This window comes from Sciurus carolinensis, chromosome 9 (genome assembly GCF_902686445.1).
Source record: "Sciurus carolinensis chromosome 9, mSciCar1.2, whole genome shotgun sequence".
Taxonomy (NCBI): Eukaryota; Metazoa; Chordata; class Mammalia; order Rodentia; family Sciuridae; genus Sciurus; species Sciurus carolinensis.
In genome coordinates this window covers 95,978,589-96,000,645 of record NC_062221.1, presented here as the reverse complement: position 1 = coordinate 96,000,645, position 22,057 = coordinate 95,978,589, and the positions used below count along the sequence as shown (strand labels likewise).

The following is a 22,057-nucleotide window of genomic DNA, read 5'->3' as shown; positions in this document are numbered from 1 at the left end:
ATGAACATCATATTTGCTTTTTTGTTCTATACATCCATAACCCCAGTATCATCCTTACTTATGAGGGCTTCAGTAAGCCAGGTACTGCTCTGCCACGAAAATCTATTTTTGTCTCTGCCTTCAGGAATCCCTTACTTGCATCTTAACCTCCAGCTTCTTCCTGCGATATCAGATCAATTTCTTCTTATAATACTAATAGTAACTCTATAAATAATGTTATTTACTGATAGTTTTGATTGAGCATTTGATTTGGTGACTTTACTTTTTGGCGTTTTTTCTTAAATTAGAAGGATAGCAAAATAAAAATTCATGAAAATAGCTTGTCCTTGGCTCTGCTTGGTACTTCATGGTGAGTAAATCTTCCCACTAATTCTAATACTCCAAGGGAATGAAAGATTTGGAAAAGTCTTATAGGAGTGGCAACATGTCCTGATAAAGATTCAGCACTGGAGTCACATAGACTTGAATTTGAACCTAGCTCCACCACTGTTAGGTGATGTATGATAAGCGATGTCTCTATGCTTGGTTTCCTCACTTAGGAAACCTGAGGAGTAATGCTCACTATGGAATCTCATTCGAGACTTCTCTCAGTACTTCTTGACCCTGCCATGAGTTGAGCAGCTTTCCTCCACTGGGCTCCAGAGTAATGGAGTCAGCCTGCTATGAACTGAGACCTCTGAAATCATGAGCCCCAAATAATCTTTTCAACCTCTAAGGTGTTCTTGTCAGGTGTTTTGGTCACAGTAACAAGAAAGCTGATGAAAGCGCTGCTGGTGATTATTTATGCAAACTGGGGAACAATCTTTAAAGCTGCCTTCAAGGACACGGACATGTCTGTGTTGGAAGCACTGGGTCCTTGGGGTTGTTTGAAGGCTGTTTTGACTGTGGAGCTGAGATATGGCTTGTCCATTAGAAATGAGTTCCTAAATAGTTCAGATTTATTCTTTCCTCCCTCCAGATTAATTAATGTTCTCCTGGGGAAGAGTTCTTCATTTCTGAGACAAATGTACACCCTCAGAGCTGCCTGCCCTCATTTCTATCTCCTGTGAGTTCCATGTCCAGTTGCAACTCACTTCTGGAGTAAGATCTATGCTCTGGCTCCCCGATGACCAAGTGAAGTTGGGGGTGGGGATTTGAGGGCAAGATGCAGAAACACAGAATTTTGGATCTGCATAAAATTCCAAAGATCTTCTCTTTTACAGTGTGGAGTTGAGTCAAGAGAGAAAGTGGCAGTAGAAGATGTATTAAAATCAAGAAGTTTGTAGCCAGATAAACCTAAGTTAGAAAAAAACTTCTGTGAATCCTTAACTCCTCATATATCAGTTTGCTAATCTGTAAAGTAGGGGAAAATATATACCTTATATGCCTCATTATTGATAGACTACATGAAGAAATGCATGTCAATTCTTTAACCTAATTCCGTCCAAATGTCTTCACAAACAACTTTGCACTATTAGATCAGTGATAAATGTAACCACATTAATAATGACAATTTTATAAGCAGTTTTATTAAGTCTATATGTAAAGTATTTAAAATATAATAAAAATTAAATAAATATAAAGTTTTCTGATTATGGCATTGCTTGCTTGGGGTCATTAGGTACACACATATTTATAAACTTTTTATGTACATAAAGCTATAACATCAATCTCTTTCTTTGCAGGCTGGAATAATGCAGGTTAAATTATCTTATTAGTATGGTTCATTTAAAATTCCTTATGTCATGTATTATCTCATGTCATCATTACAGCAACTTTTTTTTTTCCATTTGGCATATGAGGGAACTTATACTCAGAGGGGACCACACAACACTGCCTGAAACCCAAAACTGGTTAATGACAGGGATATAACCAAGTCCTTCTGACTTTCAGTCCTCTTCTGTGACAGGCAGAGACTGTACAAGCAGCTTTTAACCTTAGCTTTTGCCTCAACTCAGTAGCCAATATCCACAGACTGCATTGATTTCACTTTGAGAAAACAAAGAAATCCTCATCTATAACACTAAAACAGAAAACCCTTAGTTATGGGAGATGTAATGGGTAGGGAAAACATAAATAAAGAAAATGAGCTGCAATTTATAACCCAAGTTAAACAAAAAGCTCCCCTAAATTTATATCCTCCTGTTTCCACATAATGAGTCAATTAATCTTCTAATGCTTTACAAAAGTAAAAAACACTGCAGCAGCAGCTGGTTTTAATGTTAAAGCTAATTAGGAAAACACATTAAGGCAAGGGAAGTGCTGAAGTTACATTTAGATCAAGAGGGAAGAAGTATGCTCATGTGTTTGTGTTATGGACAAGTATAAAGAAAGAGAAGATAAATTAAAGCTCATCTTTTATATCCCGCAGTGTGATTTGCCCCATGGAAGGCAATCCTGTGGGAACATGGAAATGGGTCACTGGTATAAGGAGCTGTTATGATGAAGACAGGCCAGAAAAGGTTAAGGACTATGTTTCATAGAGCTGCCAGACTGAAATTTCTGACCAAAATTATGGATTTTTTCTGCTTGAACTGACTGAATACATAAACCATCTGAGCATCATTTATCCCCAGTCTATGATTGTCAGAAAAATTTCTTAATTGTAAGATGATTTGCCACCTGTCACTAAGTAGCAGATTTCAATTGCATTTTTAATAACCTTTAATAACCTCAGGAAAAGAATATTTAAAAAATGCATTGTCACTTAAAAACATCTTAACAGATCAAGCAAAGTGGAAATTTAGGGTTAATTTGACTTTTTTTCTGGGGGCTGGGGATGATACAGGGGATGGAGAGTGAAGACATAAATATTTCGAGATAAAAGAGGTAGTAGGCATTTAGTAATCTGTAGCAGCAGCTCTCAAACTGTCAAGCATAAGTGAATCACCTGGGGATCCTGTTACAATGAGGTTTTGATTCAGGAGGTCTGAGCTGGGGCCTGAGCTTCTGCACTTATAGGAACTCCCAGGTGATTTTGCAGCAGGTCCTTGTATGACTTTGAGTGACAGGTGTCTGTGGGCTGCTTATTTCAAGGTTCACAGTCAAGGACAGTGATTCTCTCACTGACTGACTTTCAACGGGCTAAAGTAATCCCTTCAGAAACTCTTTCCTCCAAAATAGAAAGTAATTTGACTGAGGAACCTAACCTGTTAGGAATTAGGGCAGCTTTGGAATTGGCGTTGAGTGTATGTATTACAGTGAGCTCCCAACTGCGGCGGTTGAGACAGTCCTAACCATTCTCTTGTGACTGGCGCCCTCTAGTGGCTAATTAGACCAATAGCCAGCGAGTTTAACTCGATTTCCTTCCGCTAATTGGTAATTGGTAAATAGAGGAAAAATGAACAAAGTTTTCATAGTATCATAGAGACCAAGGTACAGAACACCTGCATGGTGGTTGTATATTATACAAACTTCGGGAAAAAATTGATGGGGTAAGAAACAGTCTGTTGAGAACGGTGGAAAGCTTAAGTATGTTTGGAATTGTGGTAAAGATGATATATTTAAGAAATAGTTAAGTAGAGAGAGAGAAAGTGATAGAATTCTTGGAGGAAGAAAATGAACACACTTCTAAGCCTGCGTAATTTCAAGGTCTATACAACCTTAAATTAGGATTTAATAAGTGTGAGAAATGACTGGAAAACAAAAAGCAAAAACATTAAATTCACTAACATTTAATCTGATGCTGATAATCTAATGCAGTGGTTCTCAAAATGTGATTCACAGACCAGCAGCATTAGCATCATCAAGAAACTTTTCAGAAATGCAAATTTTTGGGCTCACCCAGCCCCTGTTTTCTATTATTTTGAGAAAAGTAATAAATGTATGATTAGTAATTCTTATGATTTTTATGATTATTGCCATTAAAAATATTAATGATAATAAATTACACAGTAAGTTCTAGATTATGATTTTCAACTGATTTTAATGATCTGTGTCAATTTCATTGAAGCATTTGCAGATTTGAAAACTTGGGACTTAATGAGTTAAAATGGATACGTGTTCAGTTGTTCTCTTTCAAGAGCAGAAATTGTAAGTTTTTTTTAATATACTGATGGACTTATGTTTTGACCTTAATTGCTTCTAATTTTTAAATCCATTTTGGCAGTACAATGGGTTTTAACGTGAGTTTTATAAAGATAATACTCACCTCCAAATCCATAAAGATAATACTCACCTCCAAATCCAGGCCTTATTGCAAAATCATGGTCTTCGATGTGGAGAAGTTGCTCATATTTCATGGGCCTGACTTTGGTATTGTCATCTTTCTTCATTCTAGTTTCTTTTTTGCTGTCCCACCCCAAGAGAAAAAAGTATACTTTTGAGATGTATATGCTTTTGGATTTGGCGGGGGTATTGGAGATTGAACTGAGGGGTGCTTTACTGCTGAGCTACATCCCCCAGTACTTTTAATTTTTTCTCTTGAGACAGAGTCTTGCTAAGTTGCTGAGGTCCTCACTAAGTTTCTGAGAATGGCTTGGAACTTGAGATACTCCTGCCTTAACCTCTCAAGTTGAGGGGATTATAATGGTATACCACTGTGCCTGGCCAACTTCTGGATATTTTTATTTATGTTATCCATCTGTACTTGACATAACGTGTTCTGAAATAATTACATAAAATCTCATTTTCTCAGTTCATGTTAAGCAAATGCCATTTGCTCTTTATTATGTAAGGGTGGAGCAGGTATGATAAATCAAATTTTGGAGCACTTTAAACGACACAGTAAGTATAGACTGAATGCCCAAACAGGCAATGTTTCTCACAGTATGGTTTATAGACTTGGGATATCTCAACTACCTGGGTAGAGGTGGTCAAAATTCACATTCATATTCATATTCATGAACCCCCATCCCAGACCAACTAAATCAGCACTCATGGATACAACCACGTCACTAAATAATTTTTGGGATCACTGAAGTTGAGCAGTCTCTGTATTAAAACAGTGAAAACCAAAATAAGAGCATTGCAAACTTGTAAACTGATGGAAATAGTATTTTACAAAGACAAAATAAATAGAAAATATGGGAGCAGGATGAAATCCGGGCAGAAGGCCTGGCAGAAGTTCTAGAATGTAAGGGATGGCAGGACTTGGACCCAGGAAAGCAAGACTACAAGGATGTAGAGTATATTTTTACCCACAGTTCTCTAGGGCGAAGGCAAGATGGGAGTGGCCTCCCTCTAAGTGTCCTGATGTGGGAACAAAGACCTGCCTCCCCAGGTCTGTGAACTTGGGCATTTTGCTGGATTCTCAGACTCACTTCTGCCCTGAGATACCTGCTTCCCAGGGACACCATGAGTCCATGGAGGCAGTGTCTGGGAGAGCCCAGCTCCTCTGTGAGTGGCACACTGCAATCTTCTTGTGCAGGAGACCCTTAGATCCTCCTTCTAGAAGAACATCGTGGTGGTCTGTAGCCGCAGTGACACAAGACTTGGGGGCTTCTGGGTGAATCTAGTTACTCTGAATTCCCAACCCATCTGGATCAATAAGTATCTTCTTTAGGTAACCAAGGTCAATTTTAACTCAAGACAGGTGGAGGCAATTTTTTGAACTCAGTATAATTACTGTGATGGGAAGAATTTTAGATTCTGAAGCAGTTGAAGGCATATGTCTGGGTATGTGGTCGCCTGAGATCATTCAGTGTAGTCTTTCAACAGGGCAGTTTCTGGAAACCTCAGAGGTCAACAGATGTACTTTTTCCAATGATAGGAATAAAGAAATTGGGAGGAAAAAAACCCTGTTTTGTGTAGCAGGCATTGAGTTTGATTTTAAATAAGTCAAGTCATTTTATCTTATGAATAATGGAACACAGAGCACTATTTCTTTTAAGAAGAATTAACTAGAAAAATTCTAGGGAGCTAAAATGAACTATTTATTAACAAGTAATAGCAGCTAGCTTTTATTAAATGCCTACTATGTTCAAGACATCATGCCAGATGTTTTGTAAATATTATCTTCTTTGGCATGCATCCAAATCATCTGGTTTCCTGGGCCTCATGCCCAGAATTTCTGATTCAATAGCTTTTGGATATAAGAATTTGCATTTATAACAATTTCTCAGGAGAGCCACTGCCCTAGAAAATAGTTGACATTTAATAAAAGTTAGCTACTTATTATTCTAAGAAAAATGGAACTGTAACTTTGACTGTAAAATCATGAAAGTTACTCCTTTGCTAATAACATTTTAAAAATAATATTAAACGACGTCACTAATGTATCTTTTATAAAGCTTATCTCTCCATGAGATTGGAAAGGATAAATTTTAATTAAGAGTCCCAAGAACACTGAACACAGAGACTGCTGTGAAATGCTCTCTTGACAATACTTGAAAACACACACACCTGAGGGTTCTTCTGATATAGAATGGGATGTTCCATATTTATCTATTTTTTACTATTTTTGTATCTCATGTATTTCTAAAAAAGGAATTTGCTCCTTGTATACCCTCTAAAGGAATTTTGGAAATTCATCTGCTTCCCCACACATACTTAAATAGACATCTTCAATTTTTCCACCATAAGTTTTAGAATTACTTAAATATTTGTGGCTAATAGAAAACTTATATTCATCCTCTAAATGTTGCTAAAAAATTCAAATACTGACATTAAGCACTTAAAAATATAAGAACAAATTATTCTTTAAAAAATATTAGAAATTTTATAGTGTTCCTTATTTTCTTTGAACTTGTCTTTCCATATTATTTCCCCCATAGCATTTTGTTTATTTATTTATTTATGTACCAGGGATTGAACATAGGGGAGCTTTTTCAAACCCCAGGGGCACTTTATCCATGAGCCACATCCTCAGTTACACCCTCCCCCTTTTTTTTGAGACAGGGTCTCAAAAAAGTTGCTTAGGGTCTCCCTAAGTCGATGAAGCTGGCTTTGAACTTGTGATCCTCCTGCCTCTGCCTCCTGATTTGCTGGAATTACAAGTATGTGTCACTGTACCTCCATAAATTTAAACCACCCCATCCTATATATCTATTCAAGAAGAAATGTGTGTACATTGAAATTAGCTTTTTTTTCTATAACCATTACAAATGAAGCAAAGCATGACTGAAGTAAATATCAAGTCTGATTAAAATTAAGAATGAAATTTTAGTGGAAATACATTTGTTTATGAAATGATGGTATATTTTCCTAATTCTTTTATGTACAAGTAAACGGATGTGACTCATTGCTAAAATCAAACTGGGTTTTATCAAAAATTTTGTTTCTTTTTTTATTTTTAGTAGATGAAATTGTTTTCAGCATTTGAAAACCTATGTTCACATATATGTAAATATATGGAATTTGAATATTTTTAACATTGTCTTAGCAATACAACAATTATTTAGATTCCTTCTTAAGTGTTTTTCAATTTCACATTGTATGATATATCAACGATCATTTTCAATGGTTTATAACCTGACAAATTAATTAGGTTCTTTCTGTCTAGTTTCATTGAAAGCAAAATATAGGAACCATCTACTTTGGAAAATGATATATTAGAGTCATCCTCTTTGGGTAGAGGGAAGTCTCTTTATACCCAGAAAGTTATTACACACTGGGCAATGCACAGAGTAGCATCTAGGAAGAGAAAGAGGATACCTTAACTTTTTCAAGTTGGACAGAGTAATTATTAAAGACAGGTGAGTTTTCAGGTGGGGTTTTAGCAAAAAGGTCATAAGGAAGTTAAAAGAAACTGTTTAAAAATGATGCATGTCCATATTACCATTTAGATAGCCTGCATGTTTCCGTATGGATACACTACACTTCAGAAATAGAGGTGCCTAGTTTAAAGACCTCTGGTTTATTAAAACTGCATGAACGAGTTAATGAAATAAAGACAGAAATAAAACAAAAAAGAGGTAAATATGTTTACTAAAGGGGTTACTATGTGGCAGAGCATCAGTGTTAGCCTGGAACTTGCTAGTCTTGTTCCAGGTATGCAATATTTTAAGCCATTCTGTGCCTGCTGGCCTTGTCCCCATTCTAGAAGAAAGGACTTCATTTTTAGTAGTTACTGAGAGAAAGCTGTTGAATAACTTCTGTCTGGGGAAATCTAGAAGTCCTGAAGGGATCAAACAAAGAAATCTCAAATGATGGAAGACGAGTACACCAGCATTCTTAGTCTTTGCTTTTAGTCTACAGAGCACTGTGAACATTGTTAGAGAGACAGAGGTGTACATCTTGGTAATAGCTGAGGTTTTCCTCTGACTTAGGGCCTTTTTCTTCCTGGATTCTAACAAAGGAAACTGCTTCTATACTCCTGCCTCTTCTAAGTGTCAGAAACAACGATAATTTTGTGACTAAGAAAGTGGAGTCAGGAGGTGGGAAAGGCTAGACTTTGAGTTTTAAGTCTCAGGAGGCCTAAGAAGTTCTTTGAAGAAGACACACTAGGGAAAGAATTTAGAAGTACTGGAATTGGGTGAGAGAAAACAAATACACCTAACTCATTCTGATGCCTTAGACTTTCATATGTGGAGGGAAAAAAACCCTCACTTTAATTGAGTCACAAACACTCAGGTTGGCTGCTTTACAAAACTGTTTCCCCAAGGGTGCCTATATATCTGATTAGTCCACTAGAATCAGAACTTGAAAACAACTAGGCCTGACATGATTAGACTATTTACCCAAGGGAGGTTGTAATTAACAAGCATCTTTAAAAATTTAATTGAGAGGGTTAACAATGGGATACCAATTAAAATCACAACTACTACTTTATATCTATTAAATGAGTAAAAGGCAAAAAATAATGTTAGTGCCCTACACTGATAAGGATATGTGAAATGGGAATATTTACACCTTGCAGGTGGGAGAATAATTATTGGTAAACTCTTTTAGAAATTCATCTCAGGAGTCATAAAGATATGCTATATACTTTGACTTAGTAATTTGATTTCAGAAAAATTATAATTTTTATTAGTAAAGGAAAAAATACATGCATGAAAATATTTGTTGCTTTTATTTCTGTTACTTATAGCACTGCAAAGCTGAAAATAAATGTCCAATATTGAAGGAGTTTAATTCTCATTCTTTAAATCCAATTAATAATATGAAGTGATGAAAAATATCATTATGATAGCTATTAGGCAATGTTGAAAAATGCTTAATTTAAGAAAATATAAAATAAGTTTTATGCCATAACTTTAACCAGGTATATGGACAAGGATTAAAAGTGAACTTAGAAAAGAGAAGGCATAATGGAGATTATTGGTAATTTTCCAAGCAACAATCCATTATTGTTATGGGGCTATTTGTGTCATGATTTATAAATGATCTAGACCAAGGTGGACCTTCCCTCTAGAATCTCTCACCTTGTCACTCATTCTAGAAGCACGTCCTGTGTTAACATGGTTGTTTTTCTCACTCAGGCTCTAATATGAACCAGTGCACACTGAAACCAGTTTACAGTCCCAAGTATACAGGCAAACTTTAAAGTAACTCTTTATAGTCATTATTTTTCTTTAGAAAAATACAAAACAGAGCAAAAATATATTATTAGAGTGATAGATGCAAATCCAAGGAATAAAGTAAAACAATGGGAAAAATCAGTTGGTCTAATGTTTTGTCATTAGGAAAATCATTATGATTATGGATCCAAAGTTTATTTCTAGGTCCCCGATGCTTGTGAGGTGCCTTAGAAAGGATATGGTACATTAGATAGGATGACTGTTGTGGCCCAGACATAAGGGCTCCTGAACACCTGAATTCTGGGAATGCCTACTTGACTTAGTCAATAGCCTATCTTTTATAAAGGAAAAACCTTTGCAGTGAACGTTTCTGTGGAAGAACCAGCCACAGCAGTTCTAGATCTCCCTTGGGTCTCCATCAGCTCATGAGATCAATGATGAGGTCTCAGTTTCCTTATTTGCAAAATGAGTAAACGAGGCTAGATTAAGAGCTAGTCTGCAGACTTATTTTGGATAGCTCACATGATGTATTAAATTGGAAAATTTCATATGAAAACCTAGACTCCTATTTCCTTTGAAAAATCAGAATATCTGGTAATACTGTGCTCAAATAAAGAGAGAAGACTGGACCTGAACAGGCACACCTGAGAAAAGCATGTATGCTGTCATTAGAATCTCTGCTTCTCTCCTTCATCTGACTTGCAGTTGCACTTGAATTTGCAATCTCTAGGACTCTCCTGACTTTTACAGTGGGTTTAGGGAGATGTTGATGGATGTTTAGTAGGTGACTCTCCAGGTTTAAAAAAGCCCTGATTTGTAGCATTTTTTTCAAGTGAATCTTGTTTATTTCCATGAAGTACAATACTCCTACCAAGTTACTCAACTTCAAGACAGAGATTGCCCCTATTATAGTATATACATGACTGTATGGCATGGAATAGTATGGCTAGCATATTATAGACTTATCCAGTACGGCATAATATGATATGGTATGCATATTGAAGTAATTCTACCATAGAGATATAATAGGCCTAAATAATTTTAAGACCTTAGATGATAGCAAAATGTAGTAAAGTAAGTAGGAAATGGTGAGTTTTAAGTATTTATTGCCTATGAATTAAAAATAACATTTAATTGTAGGTTTATACAACTTAATTTTTTTTAAAGTATCTTTTTGGTTGGCGATGGGCCTTTATTTATTTGTATGCAGTGCTGAGATTTGAACCCAGTGCCTTGCAGGTGCTAGGCAAGCGCTCTGCCACTGAGCCACAACCCCAGCCCCACAACTTAATTTTTAATAATTATTTTTTTTAGCGGCATATACATTTTCTGAAAATTTATCAGTTGGCTTTTGCAAGCTTGGTAGAACCGATTCCAGTTTTCTGCTGATTATTCTTAAGGCCAGGGTCAATTTGTTGTTCCCATAGTATCCTCATCCCCCAACCCAGCATTGCATATATGAAGGTCACTCAATAATATTGTTGTTGAAAGAAAGACTACGTATTCAATGAGTCTGTGTATCTATTCCCTTCTTCATTACCAGGGAGCCAGGTTTCCTCCTCAGGCAAAAGAGGGACATTTTCACTTGCCAAAACTTTCTATATTCATGTTCTTCCCTGCTTTATTTTTTAAGAAATAAAGGGAATTTTTGAGTTGAAGATTCAAAAAATCTTTAGATTAGGAAAAGTGAATTTTTGTATAACTACTAAGGTTATATTCTGAATGAAAATATTTATAACAAAGCATTTAAGGGCCTGATTGTATTAAAAGCAGGTTGGAGATAATGTGTATAAATGCAAAGTGAGGGATAAAAACTCACTACATAATTTTCAAAGGAAAACCATGACTTCCTTTCATGTTCACTGTTTGTTCTTTTGCATTATGAAGGGGTAGATTATCAATTCTTTCATTTCTTAGTTATGGGTAATCAGGTTGGATGTTGGGGAAAGAACCTCAACAGTAATTATTCACATACTAAATCCTGGACTCCTTTCTCTAGAAACTACCCTATACAATAATTCATATATTTTTATCAAATGCTTTAGAATGTGCATGAGAGAGTACTGAGTGACAGTTCAGAAATTGGCTGCCTGTATTACCTATTCACTCAGGGAAAGTGCCTGGTTTCATTCTAAGTGGCTACTTCTGAACCAGTGTGATGGTTTACTCAGTCCCCAGTGCCCTACAGGATTTTTCTTTGAAGAACAAAAGAAGCAGATATAAATTTTAATGAATTGTATTCTAGTTTGTGGCTCAAAGGGGCATTTCATTCAGGATATAAAGAAGTGAAAACAAACATGTTAAGCCTTGTGTAGCAGAAACCCGGAGGTTTCCTTTGGGGGAAATCTGGCTTGCATAGTCTCTAAAATTTTCTCTTCCTTTTCATAGGGCCTCACATGAGGCACTTAACAGAAGAGAAAAATTTTCACCCTGCCACAGAGAATCTATGTTCCTCTACTGTCCTTAGAAGACACCTAAAAAGGACACTGAGCAGATTTTTTTGCAGACACTGCCTTCAATACTGTTCTTAGTTTCTGCCACCAACAGTGGGCCAGGGCAATGGCTTGGCTTTTATAACAATCTTTCTTCTCCTTTTCTAAACATCTACTATGTAGACTGGACAAATCCCCCACAGTTTAAATGGTACATGATATTTAAGCAGTTTCCATTGATTCTGAAATTAGACAAAATATATTACATGAATGTTATAAGTAATCTGGTAAAAAGAAAGCATAGTTTAGTGGTAGAACACTACATTTCCCAAATATTTCCTTGCCTAATTGCCCTGGAGAAGACTCTGAAGTGGTTAAACTGTATAAGACCTTATCTCATCTCAAGTCTGGGGTCTGGGAGCTGAAGAATGGAAGGAAAGCGTGGGAGGAAGGCCTTTGATTTTTTAAGAGCAAAGGAGGAGTCAGGACTCTAGTCACTGTTCCCTTTCAATGTTGGTTCATTAAAATTTCAGAAGACAAGTATTAAAATCTTGTATGCTCTTTCCTGATTGTCTGGTGAATATTTTTATAAATATTCAAGGTGTAAGGGCAACCTGGCTGAAACATTTGTCACTTCATTGACTGCCCAGACTGACTGGAAGATATTACTCATCTTCTTCCCTCAGTTTCTGCTTCTTGGTAATTTTTGAAATTTTATAAAAACGGGAGATCTTCCCAAAGACGTTCTTTAGTTCTTAAAGGGTGTATGGGTAAAACAGTAACCAATCTTTTCAGGTGCCAGGCTAAAGGGATCTTGGAACTGTAGTGTAAGTCCTGGCAAGTAGTGATGGGTTGGTCACCAGAACAGATAGTTACCTTCCTCACCACGTATCCACAAAACTCTTGGTTATTTATGGCAAAATAGCAATGGTGATATGTTGATATTTGAGAGGGTATTTTAAATGTATGGAAACTATTCTCAAAAAACAACACATGGCCTTAATGCCTTTTGATACTATCTCAGCAATGTATGATACTCTATAATAGCACTTGATATTAAAAGAAGTTGGCACTTAGACTATTTTCTTTCTTTTTTAGAAAATTTATTTTAGTTGTAGAAGGACATAACTTTATTTTTTTAATGTGGTGCTGAGGATTGAACTCAGTGCCTCACATGTTCTAGGCAAGTGCTCTTTCACTGAGCTGCATTCCTAGCCCCAAAATTATCTTTATTATTATTATTATTATTTTGGTGTTGGGGATTAGAATCCAGGGCCTTCTACATGTGAGGCAAGCACTCTACCAACTGAGCTATATGCCCAGCCCCAGCACTTAGACTATTTTCTACTCAAAAATATCTGAGGAAACATTAAATAAGTCTCAATATTAATAATAAATGTATTAATCATGGAAGAAATACATTTTCTGAAAGAGGATCCCTACATAACCATTTAACGGTATTCTTCAAAAATGTTATAAAGAAGCATATGAATTCCAGCAGAGACGCAGGATTTTTCTCTTTCTGATGTCCACCAGGGGTGATTTATTTTGAAGACTGAATGCTATTTTCAGAGATAGACACTACCCACAAAGATGTACTTCCGTTAAAGATATGTTTCTGGATTTCCAATAGGTCTGAAGGAGCAGATGGGAAAAACCAGAAAATACTTGTAGGGACTAAACTGTGGAGTCTTACCAGGTGTGTTTCACTGAAGTGGAGCACCGCGGGGAGGGCTTCTTGATGTCAGAAGTAGCAAAAGCATTTGGCATCAGTGTAATCCAGATGTAGGTGAAGAAGAAGACCAGCTGGGAAGTGAGGACCATCTCTTCTAGAAGAAAGGTATGCCGGTGGATGCGGCCAGTATTGTTATTGAGATTTCTTCTTCATGTGTCTTTAAAAAAATAGTGTGCCAAATAAAAGGCATTAAGGCAATAAAAAAAATTTAAAAAGACAGTGCCTTCAATACTGTCCTAGTTTCACTAGATTAGAGTCACATCATTTGCAGGCTCATATCTGTCTAGATCATCTGAAATTTAATGAAAACAAAGCAGATTTTTCATTTTCAGTTTACCTCCCTCTTTCCAGTGAGGGTTCTTAGTGGGATGCTCGATCCTCTACTCAATAAACTCTGGGCTGCAGTCCTGGGCAGACAAAGAAGTGAGGTTAGGCATTAATCCTCTTAATCCAATGTAATATCATCTGAATATATTTAATGACTGTACAGTAATATGCTTAATGAGAAAAAGATGATTATTAATCTTAATTAAACATCTCAAGACTTTTTTTTTTTTAACTCTGTGGTTTCTTTTAATCCAGAAAGGAATCCCTTTCTCCCCTAAAGCATGCAGTCTGCTGTAGCCACAAATAAAATATTAAATTCTTACTTTTGACAGGTAAACAATCATATTTTAAGATGGTGGCCTATTCCATATTTGAGAATAAAAATGGTTCTATTTAGCCAGGCATGGTGACACATGCCTATAATCCCAGCAGCTCTGGAGGCTGAAGCAGGAGAAACATGAGTTCAAAGCCAGCTTCAACAAAAGCGCGGTGCTAAGCAACTCGGTGAGATCCTATCTCTAAATAAAATACAAAATAGGGCTGGAGATGTGGCTCAGCATTGGAGTGCCCCTGAATTTACTCCCCAGTACCAGTCCTCCCTGAAAAAAAGTGGTTCAATTTAAGGTTTGGCATAGTAAGCAACCTAATAAGAAATAACTTAGTCCTGGATAGTGTGCAAAGCATGTACTGTCACTATTAATTTATGCCTATACACATTCCTACAGATAATTGCCTACATCAAATAGGTATTCTCTGGAAATATTCCCTGCATGTATGCAAAGTACCAGTGAATGTGTATCAGTAAAATTAAATTTCTCCAATTGGAATATCACAAGGTGAGCAATGTAGTAACAGGTGGCCTGTTCACCAGAATTTAGGAAGAATGTCATTTTCTTCCCCTGAATAGTGTTGTGAAGGAATTTGAGCACTTGACACCTTGTATCCTGCATTATTAATTTATCACATTTACTTATTTAAACTTGGGTTATGTCCTTTCTTAGTCCAGGTATCAAAACATCCTCCTATGCTTTCCTCTTTAAAATATATTCTTAATATATACTGCTACAAACATGCCACATGGTTTTAGTTAACCCTTACCTTTCTGTCTTCTAGTGATTATCATTATATGCTGTTATATTATTATGATACACATATGCATCCACAAATCACATAGAAACATTTTTTTCATTTGAAAACATTGTATAAGTGGTTCCACATTTCACTTCTGCTTCTGAAACCTACTTTTTCTTTCAACATTCTTTTTAGGGAGTTATTGTGTTGATACATTCATTTAATCACTTCTGGTATTCATTTTAACTGCCCATGGTGTTTCAGTGTGGATATATAAGATTTTACTTGTTCTTTTGTTGATGGGCACTGTTTCTGTATCTTATTATATAAAAAAAAATCCTGCAGTGAATTTCTGAAAACATTTCCACATATGTAAGAGTTTCATTAGGGTAGAAATGTAGAGTTAAAACTGCTAGGCTGAATGCCTTCACATATTCAAATTCACTGGACACCACCATATTATTCATAAACGTGGTTGTACCAATTTACTACTCCACTAGCAGTAAGTGAGAGTTCTTACGTCTTAAAACCTCTTTTTTTTTTTCACATTGGTGTTATGAGGTTTTTAAATGTTAACCAACCCAATGGGCGATGTAGTTTTAATTTTAGTTTCCTCAACAGCTTGAGAAGTTTGGATATTTTTTCATGTATTTCTCTGCCAGGAAGTGTTCTTCTTTGTTGGGTCAATGGAAGGACAAGAAGAAAAGCTGCTGGTCTTAGCTACTGTCATTTTGGTGGATAGAGAATTACATTATGGTAACATTGCATTCGGAGTTTGTTTTCCGTATCTTCCCCTTTAGTGCTCCGATGGAATCCAGGGCTCTGTCTCCTCTGCCCCAGTGCTGTTCCTTAGGTTTGCTGTCTGCCCTTAGGATCCAGGATCTGTATAGAACTTCCCAGAGAAGTTCTTGACTACTCTGAAGATGTTTGGTGGAAAGTGTTCTGTACTAAATGAGTTAGGGGAGTGCTATGAGTTTTATTGCCCTGTCAGAGAGTCACAGTTCTTATTATGTAGTACAATGAAAGTGTTCTTGCTTTTTAGTAACAAGGAGGATGTAAATTCACAAATTATTCTCCATCCCTACTTTGCTTCATCTTTTGGGACCACTGACACACCTGGTCTCTCCCCACTACTTGAAACACTTTCTTTATCTGACTTCTGGGATGCTGTATGCCTGTTTTCCTCCCTTTCTGATCATTTTCCCTCAGTTTTATTATCAGATTCTCCCTTTTCTGTCAGATCTCATAACATTGGAGTGGCCATAAGCTCTTTGGTACTTGTCTTGGTTAGCAACACATTCCTTTAGTGATCTCATCAAGTCTCTAGACTTAAAAGTGTCAGTTAGGGGGCTGGGGAGATAGCTCAGCTGGTAGAGTGCTTGCCTCGCAAGCACAAGGCCCTGAGTTCGATCCCCAGTACTGCAAAAAAAAAAAAAAAAAAAAAAAAAAGAAAAAAGAAAAAGTGTCAGTTAGGAACATGAAGCTTTCAAAGTATATTACACACCATGGTGACCATAGTTAATCATAGTGCATCATATACTTCAACTTGCTGAAAGAGTAGACTTTAAATATTTTCACTACAAAATGATAAGTACATGGCATGATGTAAACTAATTTAACAATTAGTTTCCTATAATCATTCCACAATAGATGCATATATCAAAACATCACATTGCACCCCACAAAATCATACAATTATCAATTAAACACAAAATTCAAAAGAAAAAGAATTGTAAATAAGTCATATCTTAGAAAATCAAAACTAAAAAAAAAACAAAATCATCTAAATACCAAATGCTCCCAAATTTATATCTTTAGTCTTAACTTTTTCTCTCAAAATTCCGACTTTTATCATCCAGATATCTGTATGATGAACTCCCCCAACAAATTTGAACTTTTGCTCAAATGTCATTTATTCAATAAAACATATCCTGGCTACACTTTGAAAAAGTAGATATACTCCCTTTCCTCCCCAAATCTGTGTTACCAATCTGTCTCATACATGACTGATCATGTTTTATACTATATATATAGATATAGATTGACATAGAGTCAGTGTTTAATAAATATATGTTGAATGATGAATTAATGTTAATGTATTAAAGACTATAGGAACAAACCCTGTTTAATTCTGTTTCTCTTACTTTACCTTAAACCCCCCTTGAAAAAAAAATCGACAAATACTTATTAATATTTTAAAAGAAGTCTTCTTCAGAATACTCAGTTGGGAAAATTCTGATTGACAGGTCAATCCATGCTTAACCTATCTTCCTCATCAAAAGTCTACAACCTACCATCTTAAAACCACCTTTGATAAAACATTAGTTGCTGATAAAGAATAAGCAAGACATTAAGAAGAAACTTCTTGAAGCAACAGCTTCACCTAAAAGAAGGAACCCCTAAAGTAGTAGCTGTCTATCTCACAGAACTCAGAACTTTTGGGGGACAACTGTTTTCAGAACTATCTGACAGATCATATTCCTCTTCACTTCATTTAAAATCTTGTTAGGATGTCCTGAGTGTCTCCTTCTGCACAGTAGGGACAAATCAGCAATAAGAATTTGTCTGACTGCTTTAATGAATAATCTTTTTTGTACCAACTACTTATATGACTTTTAGCATTAGGGAAGAAACAAAAGCAGTTTATATTTTTGTGATTAATTTTAAGTGGAAAGTGGTTTGTATAACAATAACAAATAAGGCAATGGCTTAAATTAGAAAAAGTTGGCTCATGGCTGGTCTTAGGGTTTCAGTTCAATTAACAATGAAGCATCTGTCTCTGTTGATGCTGAGTTGGCTCCTTAACCTTATCCCTTTAGTACTCTCCTTTGCAAACCCAGTAAGCTTCTTAAGGAAAAAAGCAGAAAACCACATCTGTCAAAATCAGAAAGTGGTAACTACCAGGAAACAAAATGAATCGTAGAATCCCTGGGGAATGTTGTAATAGCTTAAGCGCTCCCTTGCCTAAATTGCTTCCTGTTCACTCTTCTTCCACTCTGGTGATGTCAGCCAGTTTGAATTTTTTTGGCAAGGAGCCAAATAGAAAACTTGCAATAGCATGACTGTATCCCAAATATTCATCTTGGAACATGTAGTTATTATTCTACCTAAAAAGGGGAAGTAAAAAAAAAAAAATCTCAAGTTTTATTTAGGCTAGATTAAGTATGTCTAACCAAAACAACAAATTCCAAATTTCCAGAAATTTCCCAATGTGCCTTCGGGATGTTGCATAGGCAAAATATATTGAGCTGAAATTGTAGAGTCATAGAATATCGAAATGGAAAGAACTTTGGAAATCATTTAGCCTAACCCTACTTTCATCCTTCTCTCTTTCATGTACCATCCTTGGTATTAGTGGAGGATAGGTTTGAGGATACCTGAGGATGCTAAAATCCAAGGATGCTTACATAACATGACACAGTGTTTGCATATAATCTGCACACACAGCCTGACATACTTTAAATCATCTCTAGATTACTTATAATGCCAATACAATGTAAAGTCGATGTAAATTGTTGTTATGCTGTAATGTTTAGGAAATAATGATGAGGAAATGTCTCTACATGTTTAGACAATTGTTTTCTGAAAATTTTGGATCTAGGGTTGATTGAATTCACAGACAAGAAAACTGTGGATATGCAGGGACAACTATAGGAGTGAACTAGCACTAGAGAGGTGAAGTAATCTGTCCGCTTGCTTTCGATTTCTAAAATTTACTTGCTTTGGTATGTTGGAAATATAATGGATGGTGACAAGAACATACAGTAGGGGGCATTTTCTCTTCACCCAAAAGACTGCCTCACTCAGCAATCCTATTTTCTCTCCTGGTTCCTAGCATTCTTGGAGCTCCAGTAAAGCATCATTCCTTCCCACCATTCTATTTTCATTCCCCTCCCATCATTCCTGAGATACAGAATCCACTGTGATAGGCATGAATACACGGAAGAATCTCGTTCTGTTTTCGAGGAAAGTGAGTGCATGCTGCTGAAGCCCAGCTATCGTCTTCGTGGTGTAATAGTGCAATATAACCACTAGATGGAAGCAGAGGCCACTTATAGTGTAATAGTGCAATACCACCACTAGATTGAGGAGGCTACATAGTAGCACACAGACCTTGGTGTTGTCCAAAGTAGTCTCGCTTATGAAAGGAAAAAATTGAATGCTGAATTGTTTGTACTTAATAACACAAGCAAAATGAAATGAAAAATTAATGCTATAATGCCAAAGTCTCAGGCAACAAATAAAAATTATGGTATATAAAAGAGAGAAGCATGGGAGTAAGATTAGTCTAAATGATATCCAAAGGTCCTTCCATGTTGATATTCTAAGACTCTACAATTTCAGCTATTATGGGGGAAAATACAGTTTTTTACCTTGATTAACTAATGAGGTTTATCGATTTTTCTGAATACTAACATATTTTTAAATTGGTTTCTTACCTAGACCCAAGAATGGTCCTTTATTTCTGGGAATACTAAGAGATAGAGGGGAACACACTGGAAAAATATGCTTTCTAACCAAATAAAGTGCTTATATAAGTAATTTCTTAATGGCATTAGACAAGACTCTAGGGAACTTGACTCTGGGACAGGATATGTCACTTTCTGTAGGATTTTTAGAAAGTTTCTTAAACTTTAACTTGCTTTTCTGATTCATTAAGCAGGTAGACTTAGATCATTTTTAAGAATATTGAGGAGGAAGTAAAACATAGTAGTTAAGGACCTGATCTTTGATATTAAATTTCCTAGGAGAAAATCCTTATTCTTCCATTTATTAGTTGTGTGAATATTGGTGATGACCTAATATTTTTCCGAGTTCTTTACTTTATAACCAATTCAGATTGATAATATTGGGATTCATCTCAGGATTATTGTTAGAATTATTGTGACTAAAAGTCTGGTACATTTAAAATACAATAATTAAAATGATCTATCTTACCTACCAATCTCACTCATCTTTAAAGTTTAAAGTCATCTTTAATCTGTCCCTTTTCAAGTCTTGCTTGCTTGTGTGTATGTGTGTGTGTGTGTGTGTGTGTGTTTTGTACTGTGGATTGAATCCGGGGTGCTTTACCATTGAGTTACACCCCAGCTCTTTTATTCTGAGACAGGGTCTCAATAAGTTGTTTAGGACCTTACTAAGGTGCTAAGGCTGACCTTGAATTTGAGCCCTCCTGCCTCAGTCTCCCACGTCTGAGAGTATATGCTGTGGGGTCACCATGTCTGACTCCTTTTGTGTTGTTTTTTTTTTTTTTTTCCTTCAAAACTTCTTCCTCTTCTTTTTTTTTTTTTAATTATAGAACACCATCAACTAAACCAATATACACATTATGGAGTTTAAGGAGAACACACAAATAAAGGGGCAGAAAGTTTATTTAAAGAAATAATAGCTGAATAACTTCTCAAATATTATGGTATTGTGGATAATGAATCCAGATTCATGGTAAAAAAAAAAATCAAAAAAGATCAGCCTAAAGGAAATTATATTGACACATTATATTCAAATTGTCAAAGGTCAAGAATAAAAAAAACTTAAAAGCAGCCAGAGAAAAGCAACTCACTCCATATGAGGAAGACTGTAATGCTATCAGTGGATTTCTCAGCAGAAAATTTGCAGGCCAAGAGAGTGAAATGACATATTCAAAGGACTGAAAGAAGCAAACTACCAATAAATGATTTGCTAACCAGCAAAATCATCCTTTAAAAGTGAATAAGAGATAAAACCTTTCCAAAAAACCTGAGGAAATTTATGGTCAGTAGACCTACACTTGAGAAATGCTAAAGGAGGTTCTTCAAATGGAAATGAAAACACATACACACAACTGAAGAAGAAATAGAAAGCCTGAAGGAGCTTTGGCTTCACCTCGCAGTTTCATACATCGTCCTCTCAGGGACAGCCTCCAGGAACTCCAACACTGCCACACTTGGCCTGGCGTCCCAGGCCTTCCTTTAAAATCTTGGTGAAAGTTTCCATGACCCCTTCACTCAAGCATCCTGCGTTCTTGCAGAACGAGCACCACAGGATTGTCACCAGTTCTGCTGTCAGCTTGCACAATACTCGTCTCTCTGGAATCATGGCCACAGCAGCCTGAGTCCCTGCATGGTTCAGCATGGTGAAGCCACTTCCTAATCCCCCACCCCATGCAAAAAGAGCATCACCACGATCTCTTCTCAAAGGAATTTTCCCTTCTGCACTCTTGATCCTGTAGAGGGTGTGGTCTTGCAGATTCTTGAGATGCCCTCAAGCCATCCTTCCTATTGTCTCTTTAGGGGCTGTAGTCTTCTCAACATGCACAGCTTTCTTGGCTCCAGCTTCCCATGAAATTTTCCAGTCAAATGACAGGTTTTTAAAGTTCTTTAATTCAGTTTTCTGCTCCCACTTCTTACAGTAATTTTGGTTAAAAGCTGCCAGCAATGTCCATTCCACTGATTGAGTGCTGCCTTGAAAATTCCTGTCAGCTTAATTAGTCCATTACTTTTAAATTCAGCTTTACACAAAGTCTCTGAACATGGGTAGAATGTAGCCAAATACTTTACTAGAATATAAGACAAATGGTCTATAGTCATACCATTCCAAATAGAGTCCTTATTTCTCTCTGAAACCTCATAAGCACAGTCCACATTCTTTCGCGGTCTATTTTTTTTTAAATTTTGTTTTTTTCAATGTCTTGAAGCATTTCCCTTTTGTTTTCTTCTAGTAGTTTCATAGATTCAGGTTTTTTAAAATTATTTTTTTATTTTTATAGACTGCATTTTGGTTCATTGTACACAAATGGAGTACAACTTTTCATTTCTATGGTTGTGCAAGATGTAGATTCATACCATTCATGTAATCATACATGTACATAGGGTAATGATGTCTGTCTCATTCCGCCATTTTTAGATTTGGGTCTTAATTTAAACCTTTAAATCTTTTTAGTTGACTTTTGCATATGGTGAGAGATAATGATCTAGTTCCATTCTTCTGCATGTGGATGTCCAATTTTCCCAGAACCATCTATTGAAGATATTCTCCTTCCCTAGCAGATGTTCTTAGCTTGCTTTACTGCAGATGGTTTACCTATAGGGTTTTCTTTTCTGTTCCATTGGTCTATGTGACTGATTTTGTGCCAATAC

At 36.2% G+C, this 22,057-nt stretch overlaps 1 protein-coding gene across 1 annotated transcript in view; it reads right to left on the bottom strand.

Moving 5' to 3' along the window:
* Gabrr3 (gamma-aminobutyric acid type A receptor subunit rho3) overlaps window positions 1–13,633 on the bottom strand; it is a 41,146-nt gene extending 27,513 nt beyond the window's left edge. The window contains exons 1-2 of the mRNA XM_047565141.1: window positions 13,506–13,633; window positions 4,157–4,269 (exon numbers count right to left, since the gene is read on the bottom strand). Of these exons, the coding sequence (XP_047421097.1) occupies window positions 4,157–4,269; window positions 13,506–13,633 (241 nt within the window). The remainder of the gene's footprint in view (window positions 1–4,156; window positions 4,270–13,505) is intronic.
* Window positions 13,634–22,057: the final 8,424 nt, after the last annotated feature.